Consider the following 20130-nt stretch of genomic DNA (forward strand, 5'->3'; position numbering starts at 1 on the left):
TTGGATATCCTCGTAAGGTAATGACGCTGCTGGGATTCTACTTCTCTCTGCTGAGCCTTGCAGTTCTTGGACATAATTATTCCTACCATCACATGCAACGCCCGTCCTCTCTTTGGCTTGTGGGATCTGGGTCCTTCAACCTCCTCGTATTCCTTGAAATATGGTTTCAGGTAAGACCATCCGTCAACTCACCTTCACCGAGACTACTCAAGCCATCAAGCTGACACCTTCACCCTCTGCCATGCCGGCATCCGAGGTTTCCTAAGGAAATGAATGCTAAACTCAAGCTGCTGAAAGGTTATCTGACTCACCTGGAACAATGCATGGATACCACGGATCATAAAGTTACTGACCTTAAAATGGGAGTGACAGAAACTATGATATGAAGCACAAAACTCTGGAACACACAGAAGAAATTAACAGACTTGGATGATCGTAGTCGCCGAAATAACATTTGCATCTTTGGAGTCCCGGAGTCCGTTGATACACTGGATGTTCCCTTGTTCCTTCAGTCTTTTCTTCTGCAGCTATTGGGCTTGTTCTTTTCAGTTCCATTGGAGTTTGAATGAGCACACTGCACCACCTCATGTTCCTCATCAGCTTGTCAGGTCCCATGTCTGATCATTGCATGCTTCCTCCATCATCAGCAGGTGAGGATGATTCTTTAAGAAGTTTGGGAACATGGTCCATACTTTTAGAATGGCAACAAGATCCCCTGCTCGGCAGACTACTCATATGGAAAAAATGTCTAGCCCTGCGTCCGACGCTTTGGAAACTAGATTTTCGATTTGGGCTGAAAAAACGGCCACCATGATGGGAACTGTTAATGGAAAGCTTAAGGAATTCCGGGTTCCAGCAGAATTGGAACTTTAGTTGGAGGATGATGAGATCCACTGTCATCAGAATATGGGCACCACCCCGCCACATTCTCTCCTGCCACAGATGTCTCGAGTGGAGGCACTGAATAGGAATAGACAAGTGGATAGAGACCTCTGACTGGACCACCACCATCAGGATAGAGACAAATCTAGGTCTCCCCATAAGCCGTGACTCCTGTCTTTGACTTGGCAGATGTAGGCCCCTTCAGAACCTTACTCCCCCGCTCTCCTTCTCCTGCTACTGGCCTAGTCGATTTTCTTCCTCTACTCGCTTCGGAACAGTGGTCACTTTTGGTGATCTATTCCCATTGGAAAGTTGGTTAAGTTGTTTTTTTTTCACTCCTCCATCCCTCAGGGGTTGGTTCACAATGCCTCGACATCGTGTTGTTGACTTGACCCTCTGGTCCCTGAATGTAAACAGAATGGTCCATTTTATTAAACACAAGAAAACTCTGACTTTCTTAGGTTCCAAAACATCTGACGACATCCTTATACAGGAAACACGTTACAGCAGAAGAATTGGTGAAACTTAACGTGATTGGGTGAGTAAAGTCTTTTTTTCCACAAGATCTGATGTGGATCCATCTGACACCCAGTCCTCCACGTCTCTCTCTAGGAAGGACAGAGTAGCCATTTTGTTCCATAAGCTTCTTCTGGTTCAGATTTTGTAATTCTGGACAGATGAATATGGGGGCTATATTTTTGAGCGGTTCAAAGTCTCGGACCAAATCCTGGTCAGTGCCTCAGTACACGCCCCTGTGGGATTGAAACTCTAATGGCTAAATCGCCTTCATAGATTGTTGGTGGAATTCGTCTCCCCTGAACTCATAATTGGCGGAGATTGGAACTTAATTCTAAAACCTCTTTTAGATAAATCAGGCAGGCAAGATATGAGCCGCAACGGCGACCACGCTGTGCTATGCAACTTGATAAATGACCATTCCCTCCATGATGTATGGCGCTTGCTACAACCCATGAGTTGCGAATGCACGTATCTTTCTCCAGCTTGGAGTCTCAACTAGACTTCTTTTTGACAAATGCTACGGCTCTGGTGCTGATCTGATCTCCGATCACGCTCCTGTTGCCCTCATATTAGATTTGTGGCTCATTCTGCCCAAATCCTGCACTTGGGGGTTGAATACCTCACAGCTCAAATCGCCGGAAGAAAAAAGAAATCAGACTGAGAACCCTCATTGGTGACTACCTGGCGCTCAACGAACCGATGGCTAACTCCAAACAAATCTTATGGGCAGCAGGGAAGGCATATCTACGAGATTAACTGATTCAAGACAGAAGAAATGCTGTTAACTTCCCAGACTTCAGAACACTCACTATCTGAGATTTATTACTTCTTGGATTCAACTAAACAAATTTCTCCAAATGGTCAGCATTTCAGCTATCTTTATGTGGTAGAGTCCAGATAATCAAGAAGGTGAAATCCCAGAGGTTTAACTACCTGTTTGGCATGTTTCCTTTTAATATACCAGCTAGCCCTCCCCTCACAAATTGATTCCATGGCCTGCAGATTTGTTTGGGGTCCTGTGCCACCGAGACTAACATCTACTAAACTATATGCTGCCACGTCCTCTTGCGGCCTGCAACTTCCAAATTTTCGGACTTACTACAGTATTGCCTCTATGGTTCAAGATCGAACAACACCTTTATAGTGACACGCCAGACCTTGAAGTTATGTATGCAGATCCAAAGGCATCACAATATCCATGTAATCCAATGATACTAGAGATGAAGGTGGTCTGGGAAACGACTCATGCCCTCCTGCAAGAAGACAGCTTTCTACATTCGAGTGCACCCCTGTGGCAAATAAATCCATTACCATTGACTGCTCGCTACTGTCTTGGTCGGACTGGAAAGGTCCAGGGATCCTGGAAATATGCCATCTACTGTTTGAGGATGTTCTAAATCCTTTGAAAGTCTTGCTGCAGAATTCCATCTTCCACGCTTCCACTTCTGGAGAGATCCCCAGCTCCAACATAGCCTCTACTCACAGCGACACACAGGGGATTTGTCTGCTCCTCCATCTTCAATCCACACAAATTTGGTGCAAGGGGGCACTTATAAAAATGCTGATTTCTTGTCTTTATAGTCTCCTGTTCACCAGTATGTTTTCTGAGCCTGTAGAACGCCTGCTCCAGACTCGATTATAGGCTCGATTACAAATTGATTACTCACCTGCACAACTGTCGCGACTCCTTGCCTCTCATAGCAGGGGTATGAAAGAAGCTCTAATGAAGTTCTGCTACTTTAAGGTTTACCAAGACTAGCACTTGTCACCGGCTAAGTTACAGAGGGCACATTTGCCTCCCACATCAGATTGCTGGTGACGCTATGGCCCAGACTGCGACATACTATACATTCTATGATCCTGCCTGCACTCGAGAATTTCTGGGATGGGGTCGATCCCCTATACAAAACACTCTTGGCTACACTGCTTCCCTCCAAACTCTACTGGTGATCCTGTTTAACACCTGAGGATTGCCGACTCTTACTTTGCACAAATTGCACTGGATTTCCTCCATTTTGTCAGTGACCAAACTATGCATACTCCGTTGTTGGTCTATGCCCAATGTCCCAACTCAGGAAGACTGGCTAGAGAGTGTGGCACTCGCTGCTGCAAATGAACGTCTGATCGATTGGTTGAATGAACAGAAACACATATATTTATTGACATATAGGGGTTCCCTTACTCGTGAGAGAGCATAATAGCCCTATTTCCAGACTTCCAACTTTTTCTTGGTTTCAGGCTGACACGGCATCCGCTTTTGAGATGTCATACACTCTCTTAGATTTGTTAATGAGATGTCTGCAGGCCTAGTGTTGTATTGGAGAAGAGGATTCCATTGACTTGTCATTTAGCCTTACAAAGGGCAACATCGTTCTACACATTTTTGCATACCGGCCTTAGACCTACAGTATAGCATTATGTCAAATATACTCTGGACCCTAATGATTTTATTCCGTTTGGCTCTTCTGTCTCCATTCCCTCTACGATTTCTATAATTAAATGGGCGACATCTATGGACAACCTCTATGATCTTTTTATTTGTTCTGTTACAGTTATGTGTAAAAGATGGACATTGTTTATGCATTGGTTGTGATATAACGATGTACCTGTATACGATCTGTTTAGTGCTCACCTTTAAACTGGCATTTATACTTTTACGATGTACACTATATGCATAATTTATTTGAAAATTCAATAAAAAGAATGAAACTCGAAATTTAACTAATCTGAGTGAAACGCACTCTGTGCCGGTAAGAAATCTCAGCTGGTTGATGTGACCACACTAGATGACTTTGCATGTCTGTGACTAGAGAGTCGCAGTCACGGGTTAGTGTTAGTGACATGAGGTCCCAACCCTGTGTCAGAAAACAGTGTAATTATGTAACTCATTATTTTTCACACTGTAATTTAGGCTGCCAAAAAATGTGCAAAAACAATCCGTGTTTTAAGATAAAACAAATGCTTTCAAGTTATATATTTTTAGTTATACACATAGAGACTGCACCTAGTGCAAAGCATTTGTATAAGTCTATTACAAGGACATACTCCAGAACTCAGCTGGTAACAGCCTTTAAGTACTTCTCAGAAATAATAAATCTTTGTCACAATGAAGCTTCAAATGATTTTATCAATTAAAGCCTATACTGGCTCCCAAGAAGCCTTTACGTTTGCAGATTAACCAACTGCACAAATTTACATTTATTTTAGGCAGGAGAGAAGGCTTATTTCTTCTTCAGCTTTCTGTCCCTCCTCTTGCTTAACAGTACAGGTCACCTACTCCTTCCCTTCCAGCCTGAGGCAACTCAAGGTTGGCATTAACCGTTCCGGAGACGGTTGTGTTTCTTTTAAAAAAAAACAACATATAGGATTTGTTTTCATAAGATTAAAAAGCATGGGCCCGTCGTTACCAATGGATTCTGCCTACTTTGACCCCTCCTGTGAGTTAGGCTCTTGAAGGCAAATCTGATGCATACAGTGACCTTGTGTAGCCAATTCAGGGCTAGGAAAATGGAATCCCAGGGCTGCTCTCAACACGTTTGAATCTCAGATTATATATTTTTGATTTGCATACCATATAGACGGAAATCTAGCTTCCTACCAAAGCGAGAAAGAACAAAGGTTGGTACACAGAACTTGATGGAGATACAGGAGCTAGGTGTACACCACTGCTCTGCAAACATTTTGGTCCCTTGTGCTATAATTGTGTAAATGCTAGAATAAGGTTTGGGCTCACATGTCAGCTCAATACTGCACAAGTGTAACTATCCAGCTTTTTGTACTGTAAGTAGAAACAAATTCTTTCTATAATGTACAGCCCTAGATGGACATTGCACTTTGTTGTGTGATTTTTGTATCTACTGTATGAGTTCCCACCCCTCTATCCCCTCCTGGAGAAAACCTTAAGTTACTGTTGAGTGCCAGGACTACAGAGTACGTGGCCGATTCAGTTAGAGCAAAACAGTATTTTATGCCCTGGGAAACCAGTGGTAGGCGACTGTATTTACAACAGACACTGCTAAATAACCTCTTGCGTACTGTAAAGGCTTTGATATTCTGTTGAATGTCATTATGGATTTTAGTGTTTCTTTCCAGTGAAGATTAATGGTTTGTCCCATAACTGTTGAAATCATTTGCAGTTCCATCAATGTGAGGGTCAACATCTGGGAAATGACTTTGAAAATGTGTATACTTGTCCAGTGCTTTTTACTTCTAAATTTGTAAAGTGCCTGCATGGCCCGAAGACCATCTCAGGTTTGTCTGTGTGAACACATTCAGCTGTATGCATTTGTTAGGTTTCTTAGCTTTACAGTTTTCTGACCTTGCTAAATCGTTGCTCCAGCACTTCATGTTCCCACTGCAGGTCCTTTAGTTCCTTGTTGGTTAATTTCAAGTGAGCTTTAGTACTCTGAAACAAACCACACAACAATGAGATAATAAATGAGACTACAAGGAAGACAGCAACATTGCTCAGTGGTGCATTTGAATGCAACAGCATTTGACTCTTAGGGACACACCACCTGCAACAACCTCCCTCTCCAGAAAACTCGAAAAAGGCTGTGACAGCATTCAAAGAAGTTACTATTTTCTCTTTTTGTCAACTTGTATGTTACGGTTGCTGAATGTTGGAAAAAACATTATTCAAAACTAATTTAGTTAGGGGTCAACAATCAAAGCTCATAGTCAAATTACCATACACTCTAAAACTGGCGAAATGTTGGTACATTAAAAGACAATGCTTTAGATTATCACTCACCATGTGCAAGATTCTACAGGGCGCCTCAATATGCCCAAGAGCCTTTAGGATAACCTAGTATGATAGAAACCCCGCAGATACCTTACAATCCCAGAGATCTATCAGAGTGTTTATTCAGGCACTGGGACATCTAATTGGGTCTCATCTCACAAAATTCTTCAAAATGCCTCAAGCTGAACCTGTCCATGAACTGCATCAAAAGCATCATGATCTCCATGGTCATCTCATTAACATCTCTCTCTGAAGGCCTCAATTTGCAACAAGATGCCTTTAAAAGATCCATGTGCAACACACATATCCCAGACTGCCTTCATATGTAACAGTGATCACTTTGATGCCTGCATGCGCATCAAGATGTTACAGGGTACCGATATGTAAATCAAGATCTTTACGATTCCTCAATGTATATCAAGCTCATGTTGATATCTCAATTTGTTCTAGGGCATCTCATTTTCACAAAGATCTCTTTCATACTCCAAAATGAAATTACAGCATGAATTTAAACCACAGGCTCTTTGATAACTTCCTGGATGCTACAACCACTAGGATTGGGTGAACATGCATCATGATCATACTAGTGCCTGAAAGTGCAGCAAGAGCTATTTGACATCTAATCATGCCTCAATGTATCAGGGACTCAATATGTACTAAAATCCCCATGAGTGCCTTTAGACTTCTTAAGGTTCCTCAAAAAATACCAGGTCCTGGCCTGTAGCACACTAGTTGTGCAAAAATGCTTTCAAAGACACACTGATTAGCTAGAGAACATTTTGGGAGGTGCCGCTTTTTTACTCCACTCAGTTCAGAAAGCCTAATTCTGAAGTGGGTAACCAATTTATTCTGCAAGATCTGGGCTCCGAATTTGTGGGGGTCTTTAGTTCGTGTTCATCCACTTTTTATTTCTCAACCTTCATGTTATGGAATGTTTTCCATAGCTAGACCTATTCATGAGTCACTCTTTTGAAGCAGATTCACCCCTGCATAGTCCTAGCTGAGGAGTATTCCATGCAGTTCCTTCATCTGACTGAACAACTATAACATTTATGTGTTCATTCACTCTCATTAATGAACTCTAGGTGCTGGAATCATTCAGCCCCCTGGGAGGCTTAGAAACAAGTTTTGTCAGAAATGTTCCAAACATTGCATTTAAGGCATCTCTCTAGAAGTGGAGTAGCATACGATTACAATTACATGTTTTGGCAACCTGAGCGGAAAATCTACATTGCCTTCAGTGCTCAGTTTGAGTCCATCCAGCCTAATAAGGCAAAGTGAAGAATTCAGTAATGGTGTGGGGGGTGGGGGGTTCTATATAAGTAAAGAGGGGAGCCATTGTTCAGTTTCTTGAACACCATTCACAATGGCAATTAAAGCATTTTTAAGGAAATGGAAGCAAGACTTTTCATTTACAAGCACCGGACAAGCCTCATTCTGGTGATTTGGACCATCAAAAGTTGGCTTTTAACCTCTTTAGTAGACCACAAGCAGAGAAAATTACAAAAAACAAGTCTAGAGGTAACTGCTGCTCCAACAATGAAAGTGCTATTTGTATACAGTGCTGGGGGTGCCCAAATGTTGCTTCATGAGCTTTTAAGGTCAGAGGAACTCAAATGTTGTATTACCACAAGTGTAGTGGATCAAAGGCCTGTTGAAAGAGGTTTAATTTTAAGGATTTCCTGAAATTGAAGAAGCAACCTTGTATTTAAGGGCATGAAGGAAGCAAATTCCCGAGGGAGGAGCCTAGAACATTGAATGAATGATAGGCTAAAGCATTTGTATCTTTGGGCAGTAAGCCAGGAGCAATTGATGAAGGTACAATGAAGCTCAGTCATGAATGACCTTGTGAATGAGGCACAGGATCTTGAACCTGATCAGAAGTCAATGAACTAACATTAGAGGTGGAGAGATATGGTCAATGAGCCTCAATATAAGGATAAGAGAAGCAGTACAGATTTGGAATCTTTATGTTCTGACATCGTCTTAGCGTGTAGGCTCATGTACATTTCATTGAAGTAGTCTATTCTCAAAGTCACTGCAGAAACCACCAGTACAATCCTTTGAAGCAGAACAAACAGAGGCAGACTGTCTAAAGACCAGCAGTAATAAACAGCAGTTTAAATAACATTATTCATCAGAGGGCCATTGGCAAATTAGTATGAAGAAGAACAACCAGACAAGAGGAAAATTCCCGCAGAACAAATGAAAGGATCTAGTTATTTGCCACGGGCTTTCACCTACCAACAGACAGCAGCCTATGTGGCAGGTTGTGACAAGCAGGTAAATTCCACGGTCTTACTGTGATTTACAGTTGGTGGAACAAAGCACAGTGATTACCATCAAAAAGCCTTTTACAATCTAGTATTGGTTTAGAGCACCCTGGCTTTCAAATTATTCTCCGTGGGCTATGAAATGGCTGGGGATTGTTGGGGAAATGTCGACATGATATTGGGAAGGTGAAAACAGCCTGCCTTCTCGTAACTGCTAACTATCACCTTCTGAAATCAGCCAGAGAGCTAAATTGAAACATATCTTGGCAATTAAAAACAGCTTGCTAATCAAAAAATACCTTACTTTTAGAAACTGTATCTTAAAACTTGCTTTTTAAAATTCCTAATGCACTACGTTTTTGTTTTCCTCAAACCTTGTGTGCCAAATTGAGGGGCAGATTTTAGGAGAGGAAGTCAAAGGTAAAGTAAGTAAAAGCATAGTACCCACATCTGGTAGCTAATAATCATGGAAGGAAAAATCACTGGTTATCAGATTACCAGACATCTTTCCACTCTGCACCACCAAACACTTTTCCAGAAGTTAGTAGAAAACCAATCGGTAATTTCAGGAGCGTCCGACAAAATATCAGATTTATCTCCAGCAGTATTTTGCTGCTAAAAGAATGGTGCACAAAAACAGGCAGGAACTGAGCAGTGCTACTGTTTGTTATTTCATAATTCAACAATCTGGGTTCCCAATAAGACCGTAATAGCATTACTATGACAGCCATTATCACTGTTCGGCTTCCAAATCAAAACCTAGGTACTTCCTTTTCAGTCCAACTCGCTGTTTGTTTGTTTTACTCCCCGTCTCACAGTGCTCCAGTGAATCCTGCAGCAGAATTCCGCTAGTATTGTTAGCATTATGGGCCTCAGGGTGACTATTAGGACACTTACAACCAGAGATGCTTTGTCTTGCTCATAGTTAGCCATCTGCTTGTGTAAATCGCCCACATCCTCGCGTGCCTTCTGGAGTGGTTCAACGAGACGCTTGTTCTGCAACTGCACGTCCTGCATCTCCTTCTCCATGCGGTCTTCTTTTTTCTTCATGTCTTCCATCTGTTCCTGTAACGTGAAAACCAAAGACTGTGAGGAAGTATGGTCAATGATGAAAGCATATTCCTCTCCCTGAACCACAACTTCAGTTTTTGCTTTTCCAATGTGACCAATATGCGAAGGCATAACATAGTGGACTTGTTCTAGACACCCACTTTTGTGTGTATAAACAGGGCTACAGCTCAGGTGAGTTAATGCCATCCTTCCAACATCAACCTAGCACTGAGCTCTATTAAGGCCTTAACCCTCGTCTGAAGACACCAAGCATTTATCTGGCAGCTGTGAAAATGTACAATAGAAATATCTAGTCATACACAATCCTCTGAAGAGTGTACTGGATTGCTGAAGACTAGCACTAAGTACAGTACTGAAAATACAAGCAGAGACAGGAGAATGACTACATACCTTGAATGAGGGCCTCTGACTTTAAAGCTTTCCCCTCTCCAGAGTGGTACAGAGGTGAAGGGGCTTACAGTTCTGTGTTACAACAGCAAGGAGCAGTGAAGAGTCTGAATAATCTCTGTGTGTGTTGAACACAACACTATACAAGAAACCCACTGACTGCAACAGTCTCTTACTCTTCAGCAGTCACCACCCCAGGGCCCTCATTCGGACAATTTCTCCGTATTAGGAGGAACTGCACCTCTGTCGAGGGCTACAAGGTAGAAGCTGTCAAACTATCGTCAGATTTACGCAAACGAGAATAATCACAACAGACAGTCTCCATGGCCTGGAAGAGAGCCAGGAATAATAATAGAGATGCACTGTTGGAGAAAAATGACAAGGATCCCACTGAGGCGATCACATGCGTAACCTCCTACACCCCTGCCTCTAGCCAGATTAGGAACATCATACGCAAACACTGGGACATCCTGAACACAGGCGATTTGACACTACCGGCCCCTAGATTCGCGTTCAAAAGAACAAACAATTTGAAGGATCTACTGATACACACCAGACCCAGATCCAAAAACGTACTGAGCCAAGGATGCCTATGGGATTTACCTCCTGTCACTGGCCACTACCCATGCGGATCCTGTACTGTGTGCCCCCAAACCAAACTCACCAAGGAAATAACTTTTACCAACAATTTCACTTGGCAGATGCGGAAACACACCAACTGCAACACAGCCAACTGCATCTACTTACTATCCTGCCCATGTGACCTCACTTAAGTGGGGATGACCTAGACCAGTCAAGACCCGTGTAACAGAACACAAGAGCAACATTAGGTGCCACAAAACCACAACACGCCTGTACACCCACTTCTTAACAAGCCAACATACCTGCGACACACTTAGGTGGGTGATCCTGGAAGCACACACATCTATCACCCCTAGTGCGCTTTTTAGAATTGAACAGCGATGGGTACACCGTCTGGGCACAGACAAGAATGGCCTCAACGAGGACATCCCCTGGAGCACCCTGAGCAACCACTAATCTGGGAGATAAACCATTCAATCACCATCCTGGGACAGAATCCTTCTAGCAACACCGCCCTGGGACAGAATCCCTCTAGCAACACTAGTCAAGGTCCTGCTCCACCTGTGTTATTGACATGCCTACACCTATGCGGACACCAACCACGATCCCTTAGTCTGAGTTTCTGCAGTACCACCTCTCACACCGCTTCGGGTACTCCTTGACTGCCTGAGGCTTGAATACAAACACAAAAACCCCCCTCCCCCCCCTTGCGAGTTTATTGAACATCGCTTCCCTCACCGTATGCTACTACAGAAGAACTTGTTACAACTAATCAACCCATAGAAATGAGCCTGATACAGTACGAGTGCAGATGGCACTTGTACAGCAGGAGAATACCATTTGGCACTATTTTATCACTAGTGTTCGAACCGCATTGTAGACTGCCATGATATTTCTCAACTCAACCTGGGAGTCTTTCTCCGCAAGTTGGTCTTGCGAACCCCTTAGTATCATTCCAAGATGGCGCTCCATTCAAGACCCTGCTTTCCCATTCAAAATGGCTACCGCGCTTACTTCACATGAAGCTAGTTGGGCAACACTCCAGCTCTCCCGCTACGCCGCTGACGCTCCTTGTTGCGCGCCATTTCCGCTAGAATAACAGCAGCAGTAACCGGGCTTGCAGTTACCTTCCCGGAATCGGCACTGCAGGTTAGGTCCTCCGCCGAGTGGGCGCGAGTTTTATGTGAGTATTGACCGCTTGACTGCCCTCGATACGACCACCAAGGTAAGACCCACCAACGCTTAAAGTGTTTAGCAGCAAACACCTCGTTGACAACGGGAGGTTTTCCTACGTTTTAGGGAACCAGCAGCATACTAATCGAGGGCATAATGGGCTCCGGCCGTCTCGATTGCTGGCAGTCACAGCGCTGGGATGTTGGTCTGAGTGGTGGATCCTTTGAGGACCCCTATCCACCTGGAACACGTCCTTGCGCAGACCCGCGAGTAGTTGGACCAAGGTGCTTCGACCCGTGGATGATACACTGCACGATTCGCTGATCTCGGGTGCGAAGCTCTACACATGCTACAACTTAACGCTGGGTCCACCTTCGTGTCATCATGATTTTCTGACCTAAACTTCACTTACCTTGGCTCCTTTTACATAAACCCCTGTTTTAGGAAATACATTGAGTGAACATGTCCACTTGATGCCGCTACCTGATGGGGCCATTCTTGAATATATTATAGGTGAGTGGCTGCATCCGATATTAAAGGTGACCAGCTTTTGAAACCTTCCCCCCCCCCCCCTTTTTAGGTCTCACTGAGTCAGCGCGCATGCGCTGCTCGGAGAGACTTTAGTAGGTGAGTTTTCAAAGTGCTGCTGGCTGGCGACAAGCTTGCGTTCACGAGAGTGTGCAGGCGCGAACCGCCAGCCTTCAGCACCATCTGTCTTTCCTCTTGCTTGCTCCCTGCCTCCGCCCCTCCCCCCTGCCTTCACGCTTACAAGCGTTCAGGATTAAATTTATCTTCCATCGGCCATCGCTGCCTCAACGGGGTTTAGAGGCCGGAGGCAGGGGCCCCTCGGAAGTGCCGGGAACCCCCTCCACTTCCAGCTGTAAAGTACTTTGTCTCTTGGCTTCCGTCCAAAATGTATAGGTGGTTGTTCTTTTACTTATCTGACTAACAAGGTTTGAAACAAGCTACTTCGCTTCCTGCGTAGAATTTCCACGGAACCGTTTACAAAGCAGCTTAAGATCGGGCTTTATTGTCAGCAAGGATTTATGTCGGTTGACTTTTAGTGCTTGCTGCTAGCGCCTGAAAGTCTATTTTTGGTAGCTATGCGCTTTATAAATATTATTGTATTGTAATGCATCAGAAAATCATGCTGTCCTAGGCCTCTGTAATGAAAACATTAACATACACACACATAACTGAATTTGTGGACCACTAGACAACATTTATGTGGTACAGTACCCAAGCTGATGTGGATTTGTGGAGTTAGCAAACCTATACTACAATGGAATGTCTGTGGACATAGTCAGAATTTAAAACTGGCCTTGATAAAAAAAATTGCACAAATATGCATTTTTGTATTCGTCAACTCCTGAACACTGAGCCTATGACTCCTGTGACCCCACCTCATCTCCATAAAATCTATTACCCAACCACTGTCCTAGATAGCTGGGGCAGATTTTCTTCATGTTCTATCATTCAAGATTCCCGAGAAGGACTAGTTAGGTTGATCACTAACCTTACAGATACAACCGTGTTCGTCCCAGCCTATAGTTTGACTGTTCGGAATGTGTGATTGTCCTAAGAAAGAATGAAGGAATTTAGCTTTATGAACACTGCTCTTTTATTAGCAAATCAAAGTATTGCTGTGCCCAGGACATCAGTTATTGAACATGGGGCTGACTGAAGGCTTAAAGTCATTCGGTCATCCACTGCCAAATACGCAGCTCTGATTAAATTAGATTCACAGGCCATTGGCCAAGGCTTCAGATCCTTTCATGAAAGTACCATTACATTCTCGATCCTTCAGGGCTCTTTCTGTCACTTTTGGAAAACATTTAATTTTGACAGATTGTTAGGGGTAAGCTGACCACTTCTAAATTATTTTGCTCAAGTGCTGTCTTCTTCCTGCCACAGAGGGCTCTTGACAAACATTACAGACATATCAAGACAATTGTAAACAAAACAGTGGATAGTATTCAAACAGGCCTACAATGTTAAATGAAGTGATAAGTTATAACTGAGGAGAAAACTTCCCAAAAATATCAGTTGAGAAAACCTTGCAAGTTGTCTGATCTCAGTATTGGTCGAAAAAAACAAATTAGTCTGTGAAGCAACTGCCAGTACATGGCTATCGAGATAAGGAAGCTGCTGGCTTCTTCGTGATAATATTCTACATCAGGACTATTCATTAAGAATCTACAATGTAGAAGTATTTTTCAGTCCCACTGAAACTGATACTACTCCCAAATCCCTTTGTGAATAGCAAAACATTGTAAACATACACATAAGTGTAAGTTTACCTTTATGAATCTGGTCCTCAGTGTCAAAGGTTACAGCAAAAGTCCGATTAAATTTATACACTAGGTAGCAGTGTTTATTTACAACAGCAAACAAGCAGTACTTTATTCAATTAAACATAATTATTCATAAAAATGCACAGTTAAAAAAAAAGAAATCATTTACCATTAAAAGTGCATATTGGTTTGGCAGCGGACAGCATGTTTTCAAAAAGATCTCACAGTGGCACATATTGCTGGGTTTTGCAATGTCAATAGAAAGATAAGCACCGGTCTTCACAGTCTGAATTTATGGGTTTTTAATACAGGTAATAAAGAACATTGAGTATACAAAGAATAACAAGCATTGGCATAGCCAATAGGTCTCGCCTTTGGGACCCTAGTGTTTAGCCATGCGACAGTTGATGTTGTTGCACCAAGGATATTGTGCTGCATAACTAAATACTTATAAGGCCCCAAAAGCGAGACCTATTGGCTATGCCAATGCTTGTTTTGTCTGTTGCTCCACTGCTACAGTACCGTTTTTAGTGTCTTTACTGCACCACAGGCATTGTTAATACACACTACTATTGCACATGCTATGCCTTAAATAATCCATATGAAATCAGCACTACATTGAATGGTGAAGCTTTTGGATAACATTGAAACGCTTGGACAATCCTAGTAGGATTAGTCATGCTAATAATGACTGTTTGTTTTTATATGTGTGCTCTTTTATTTTTAGATTGGCTACCTCACCCACGGACATCACATGCCATTGGCGCCTCCAGACTGGTAATATCTAGGTTATTACACCTTATTATCAGCCACTTAGTGTAGATTCCAACTTCCATATAAGGTCCTGAAGAATTGCCGCCTGATCCTTCTTGGGACAACCAGGGCAAGAAACATGTTGACCGCATGAAGCACAGAGCAACTGCCTATAACATCACTATAGACAGTCGCCATCACTCTTTTTAATCAGGGTGGGAGACAGGATTATTAAATTAGTTGCCCTGATCCTCCCTCTCCCTGTTTTAACTCACTTGGTCTTTTTAGAAAGCACAACACTTCACTTCTATACTTTAGGGCCCCTTACACACACTCGCCATACTGCAAGGAAAAAAGATCTCCGCTAAAGAGCCCCCAGTGAGGGTGCCCATCGGGTATTGCAGCGCCGACCCGACGAGGAGCATGCCCAATGATGAAGCATGACAACCAGCGGGCTGGGTGTGTGAGGGCCCTAATTCCGAAAGGAGGAATTCCCTATCCTCCTTCTTGGTAGCTAGTCACTTGCACTCATTCCTTAAGTCACTGTTAGCCTCCCTAGGAACTGCATACTCCTTTCTTTGTGGATATCTGAATAATCTCTCACAGATTTGGGAATCTGTCAGAATTAACCTTATAACATATCACTCGCTCAGTGAAGAGGGAAAGCTGATTCCCCCATCTGCCTGTTCCAAGTGTTTGCGAGAAAGAGGTCTATTGTAATATGCCTCCTGGAAGGTTTAGGTTTTGAGATTTTCTCTAATTGCATGGGCTTAAATACTGCTGATAAAGTTAATGATCTGTTTAATGACACTGTATGTGGCATCAATATGCAGAGAAAGATATCCTTTAATTCGACCCTATTGTGAGAAGAATTTATATTTCTTCATTTTCTGATTTGCCCTGAAAAAAGCCTCTTTAATCTTCCTGTTCCAAAAAGTTGCAAGGAGGATGCGCGAATCCCCCGGTTTCATAACAGTTATAAAAGTGGCTTTGTTTTTTCCCGCCCCATCTGAATAATTTTCAAATATGATTTTTCTCCTAATCTGAGTGCTTCTAGAGAAGTACTGTCTGCTAACGCTATTTTGAATGACTGCAAGAAGGATTCTCTATCCCTTGCCCACTGTTCTGAACAGTTCTGAAGAACAATTCTCTGACTGTCCCTGCACTAAAATGATCTAAAGAAGCATTATCTAGTCCCCCTGTTCCAGATCTGTAAGGGTGATTTCCTAGCCCTTCCCGTTCCCCTGTTGTTCTGAATTAACTGTTCTAAATAGTTTTAAAGAAGGATCATCTTGCACCCCTACTCTAAATATTTATGAAGAAAAATTAACTTTTTATCCAGGTCTGAAAAGCTTTAAAGAAGGATTATTTGGTCCTCCTGTTCTCGGTGATTATAAGGCAGAATCTCTACCCTCACGTTGGGAATACTTTTAAAGGAGGATCTCTGACACCCCCCCATTCTGAATATCATGAAGACGCTATCTCTGGTCCCCTGTACGGAGTAGTCATGAAGGAGGATTCTGTGGTCTCCCGCTTATGAATATTTATAAAGAAAGATTACTTTGATATCTTCCTGTTCTTAACAGCTCCAAATAAGGATTATCTACTACCACTGTTCTGAACAGTTATGTTGAAGGATTCTCAATGCCCATCCTTTGGAATCCTTTGTTCTGAATAGCTTTAAAGAACGATTCACTAGTCCCACTGTTCTGAATAGTTATAAGAAAATATTTGTTTGTCCTCCCCTCATGATTAGTTACAACTGGCCCAGCAGTTCCAATTGATATTAAGAGGATTCTCTGCCCCCGCTATGAATATTTATAAAGAAAAATTTGCTGGTCCTCCATCTGAAAAGGATCCCATGGACCCTTGTGTTGAATGTTTATATTGAATCGTTTTTCCTCCTGTTCTGACTAGTTCTATAGGACGATTTCCTGGTCCAAGTGTCATGAATAATTACAAAGCAGGATTCTCTAGATCATTCCCACTTCGGATTTTCTGTACTGAATAGTTTTAAAGATGGATTCTTTAGTCCCATTCTGAATATTTATAGATTTTTTTTTATTTTTCGTCCTGTTGTGAATCGTTCTAAATAAGGAATCCTAGGTCTCACTGTTCTGAATGGCTATAAGGAGGATTATCTGACCTGAGTTCTGAATATTTATAAAGAATGATTCTTTAGGTCTGGCCTATACAACTTTAGCTGCCTCGCTATCCCCATGTTTTTCAAAACAATAATATAGATACTAATAAATATAAGCCCTCTTCATCTTTTGGTTTAGTCAAGTGTCCTTCACAGTTTATTCTACCCATCACAACATACAGCACGACCAAATGGATCACAACATTTTAACCATTTGTATCTCTTCAGTGTGAGTAATGGCATTTTACTATTGCACCTCTTCCTAGAAAACAGTCAGTTTCGGTGCAAGGGCTGGTAAACCATTCTCTGCTCTTATTTCTGCTACATTATATACATTTTATTTATTACTACAATGTCATTTCCTTTGCTTTCTTTTTGCAAACATATGCGAGTCACCTTGAGAAGTCAGCAGTTTTACATTTCATTACTTTTACTATTTTTTATGTCTATTACATATGTTTGCAAAAAAAAAATAGCAGGTCAGACATATTGGCTTTGTCAATGCTTATTTTCCCCTGACTTAAGAAGGATTATCTAGTCCCACTGTTCTGAATGGTTATAAAGAAAGATTCTCTCCCCCAGCTTCAGATTTCCATGTTCTAAATAGTTTTCAAGAATGATTCTACGAAGATCCTAGCAAAGCTCCTAGCCAACTGCCTCCTGCAGGTGGTGGACACGTTAGTGGCCCCAGACCAGTTGGGCTTCATGCCTATAGGGCGACTAGGTATAATCTTCGTTGGCTGGCCGGCTGCCTAGCGCTTTATGACCGACTAACTGAGGCAGTGCTCCTCCTTTCTCTGGACGCTGAGAAGGCGTCAGACTCCCTTGAATGGCCATATATTATGGCCATACTGCGGAGTATGGGGATGAGTGGAAGGTTTCTATCCAGGGTGGGCCTGCTGTACAAAGTCCCAGTAGCTTGGGGTAAAGTGAATGGGGTCTTTTCTAGGGAGTTTCCCCTAGATAGGTGCATTTGACAGGGGTGCAAGGCTCTCCCCATCACTCTGGGGGTCAAACCTTTGGCATGCTGCTTGCAGACAGATGCACTGTTGCATGGCCTGAGATGGGACCCGGATTGGGAGGACATCATCTCCCTCTATGCGGACAATATCCTGTTGTACTTGGCAGATCCAAACACTTCGGATCCTTTTTAGGGTTTAGGATTAACTGGCACAAGTCTGTTGCATTTCCACTAACCCAGCGGTTGGGAGACGGAACCTGGCATCACCCTCTGACATGGTAACCCAGCGGTTTAAGTACTTAGGAATATTTGTTACAGAAGATCGGGATCTGTTTCTGGCAGAAAACGTGAGGAAGGTCCTTGAGTCGTATAGAACGGAGGTAGAACGGTGGAAAAAACTGCTGCCCTTATTGATGGGTAGAGCAGCATTCTACAAAATGATTTATCTACCAAAATTCCTTTACATCCTACAAAATACTCCATTTGAGGTCCCTGAGAATTTCTTTTGGGAGGTGGCTGGCATCACAGGAAGCCTACTGTGGGATGGCGGGACACTGAGGATAGCCTGAATGTCCCTCACTAGGAAACCTGAGGATGGTGGCATAGACCTTCCCGACCTCTGTTTGTATTACTGGGCTGCCCAACAGCATATAGTCAATGATTGGGACCCTTGGTGATGGCCGATAGACGTGCCATGGATCTGGAGGGCTATGTCCAATGATTATACCATGGAAAGGGGATGTCTCGGTTGCTGCTGCCAACGGCAGTGGTGGTTGGGAACTGGCACAAGAAGACCAGAACCCTGGGGTGGAGGGGAGAGAAGAACTTTGGAAACTCCATTATGGGCCTCCAGTCTGTTGAGGGGATTGCGGGCGGTTCAAGGCTATGACAAATGGGACTTGATTAGGATATCCAAGGTAGGGGATGTATGGAGGGGTCAGGAATTGGTGTTGTTCCAGGACCAATACGAACTGTCCTGGGTTCAATATCTATGCTATCAACATTTACATCATCTCCTCGGGCCAAATATCAACGCTCTTAGTTTGACCTCATTGGATCGTCTCCGAGAATGATGGGAGGCTGACTTAGGTAGACTGGAGGATGATGACTGGCGTGGAGGGCGGCGTGCAGGTACCCCCATGAGGCAGCATGCCGATGAAGATATCACCTGAGTGAGGGGCTCGGACAGAGAACCTGGCTGGGTCTGATAAATGGAAAGTATTATGGAGTAACCTAGAAATTCATAGTGGGGGCCTATATTGGTGTCAGTCCATAAATGTTATCTCTGCAGGAATTGGGCCTGTGCCTCGGGCAATAGATTTTGTTGTATTGTAATCATTATGCCTCAAATTTAATTGTTGCGGATAGGTAGCCGTTACCCATCCTGTTATGAGAAAATCAAAACTTTAAAACAAATGATACTGTAGCCCCATTCTGAATATTTTTTCTTATGATTTGAATAGTTCTAAAAGAAGGATTCTCCGGTCCCATGACCTGAACAGTTATAAAAAAAAGTAGTGTATGGTCTTACTTTTCTGAATCGTTAAAAGAAAGATTCTCTGTTCTCAAAGTTCTAAGGGAGTATTAGAAGGATTCTGTAATTTGGCTATTCTCAGTGTTTGGGAAATCCTTCCTTAGAGTGTGTGAGCAGGAAGACTAAGTGGCTACAATAAGTACTGTGTGTTAATCCTGTTATGAACAGCGGTTTTCAATGCTCCCTCTTTGGAACAGCTGATCTCCATGTTTTTTCTTAGCGATTATGAGAAGGATTGTGTGCCACTCCTGCTCTTATCAATGCATAAAAGATTCTGCTGTCCCCTTTTAGAACAGCTGTGGGAAGATTATTTGGCTACTTTGTTTTAAGAAAAAGACTGATCTGGATCAACAGGACGCGAATAGAATGATAGGAGAGGGAAGATGGACCCAAGAATCCAGTAAGCACTCTACCCTCTCCCCACTGTGAATTACTTTACACTCACTATGGGTCAACAGCAGAGAGAGCTGAGCCTTTGACAGTGAAAAACTAAGCAAGTCCCCAAAGACACTTAAATTTCCTACCTCTACTTCAGCTCTCCAGAATGAAGGATAGTGGAATGTACATCCACTCCTGGCACATTCTGCCTTTTTAGGTAGAGTGCTGAATGTTATTATAATGGTATGATGCAGAGTTATGAAAAGGCTCACTCAGCTGCGTCTGTTGACACTCTGACACTGAGCAATCTTGAGCAATCAATGGTCTTAAATAATACCTTAAAAACAAAAAGGAAAAGAAGGATAAACGTCAATTTCTGAAAATTGTTGGCCAATAAAATGATGACCCAAATGAACAGAATTAATCAAAGAGAGGT

The 20130-nt window shown here is 42.8% G+C and overlaps 1 protein-coding gene across 1 annotated transcript in view; it reads right to left on the reverse strand.

Annotated features, from left to right (window-relative positions):
* DRC4 (dynein regulatory complex subunit 4) overlaps window positions 1-20130 on the reverse strand; it is a 115232-nt gene that overhangs the window by 70653 nt on the left and 24449 nt on the right. Inside the window, exons 7-8 of the mRNA XM_085639332.1 lie at window positions 9316-9483; window positions 5720-5806 (exon numbers count right to left, since the gene is read on the reverse strand). Of these exons, the coding sequence (XP_085495458.1) occupies window positions 5720-5806; window positions 9316-9483 (255 nt within the window). The remainder of the gene's footprint in view (window positions 1-5719; window positions 5807-9315; window positions 9484-20130) is intronic.

Source organism: Triturus cristatus, chromosome 12 (assembly GCF_964204655.1).
Source record: "Triturus cristatus chromosome 12, aTriCri1.1, whole genome shotgun sequence".
NCBI lineage: Eukaryota > Metazoa > Chordata > Amphibia > Caudata > Salamandridae > Triturus > Triturus cristatus.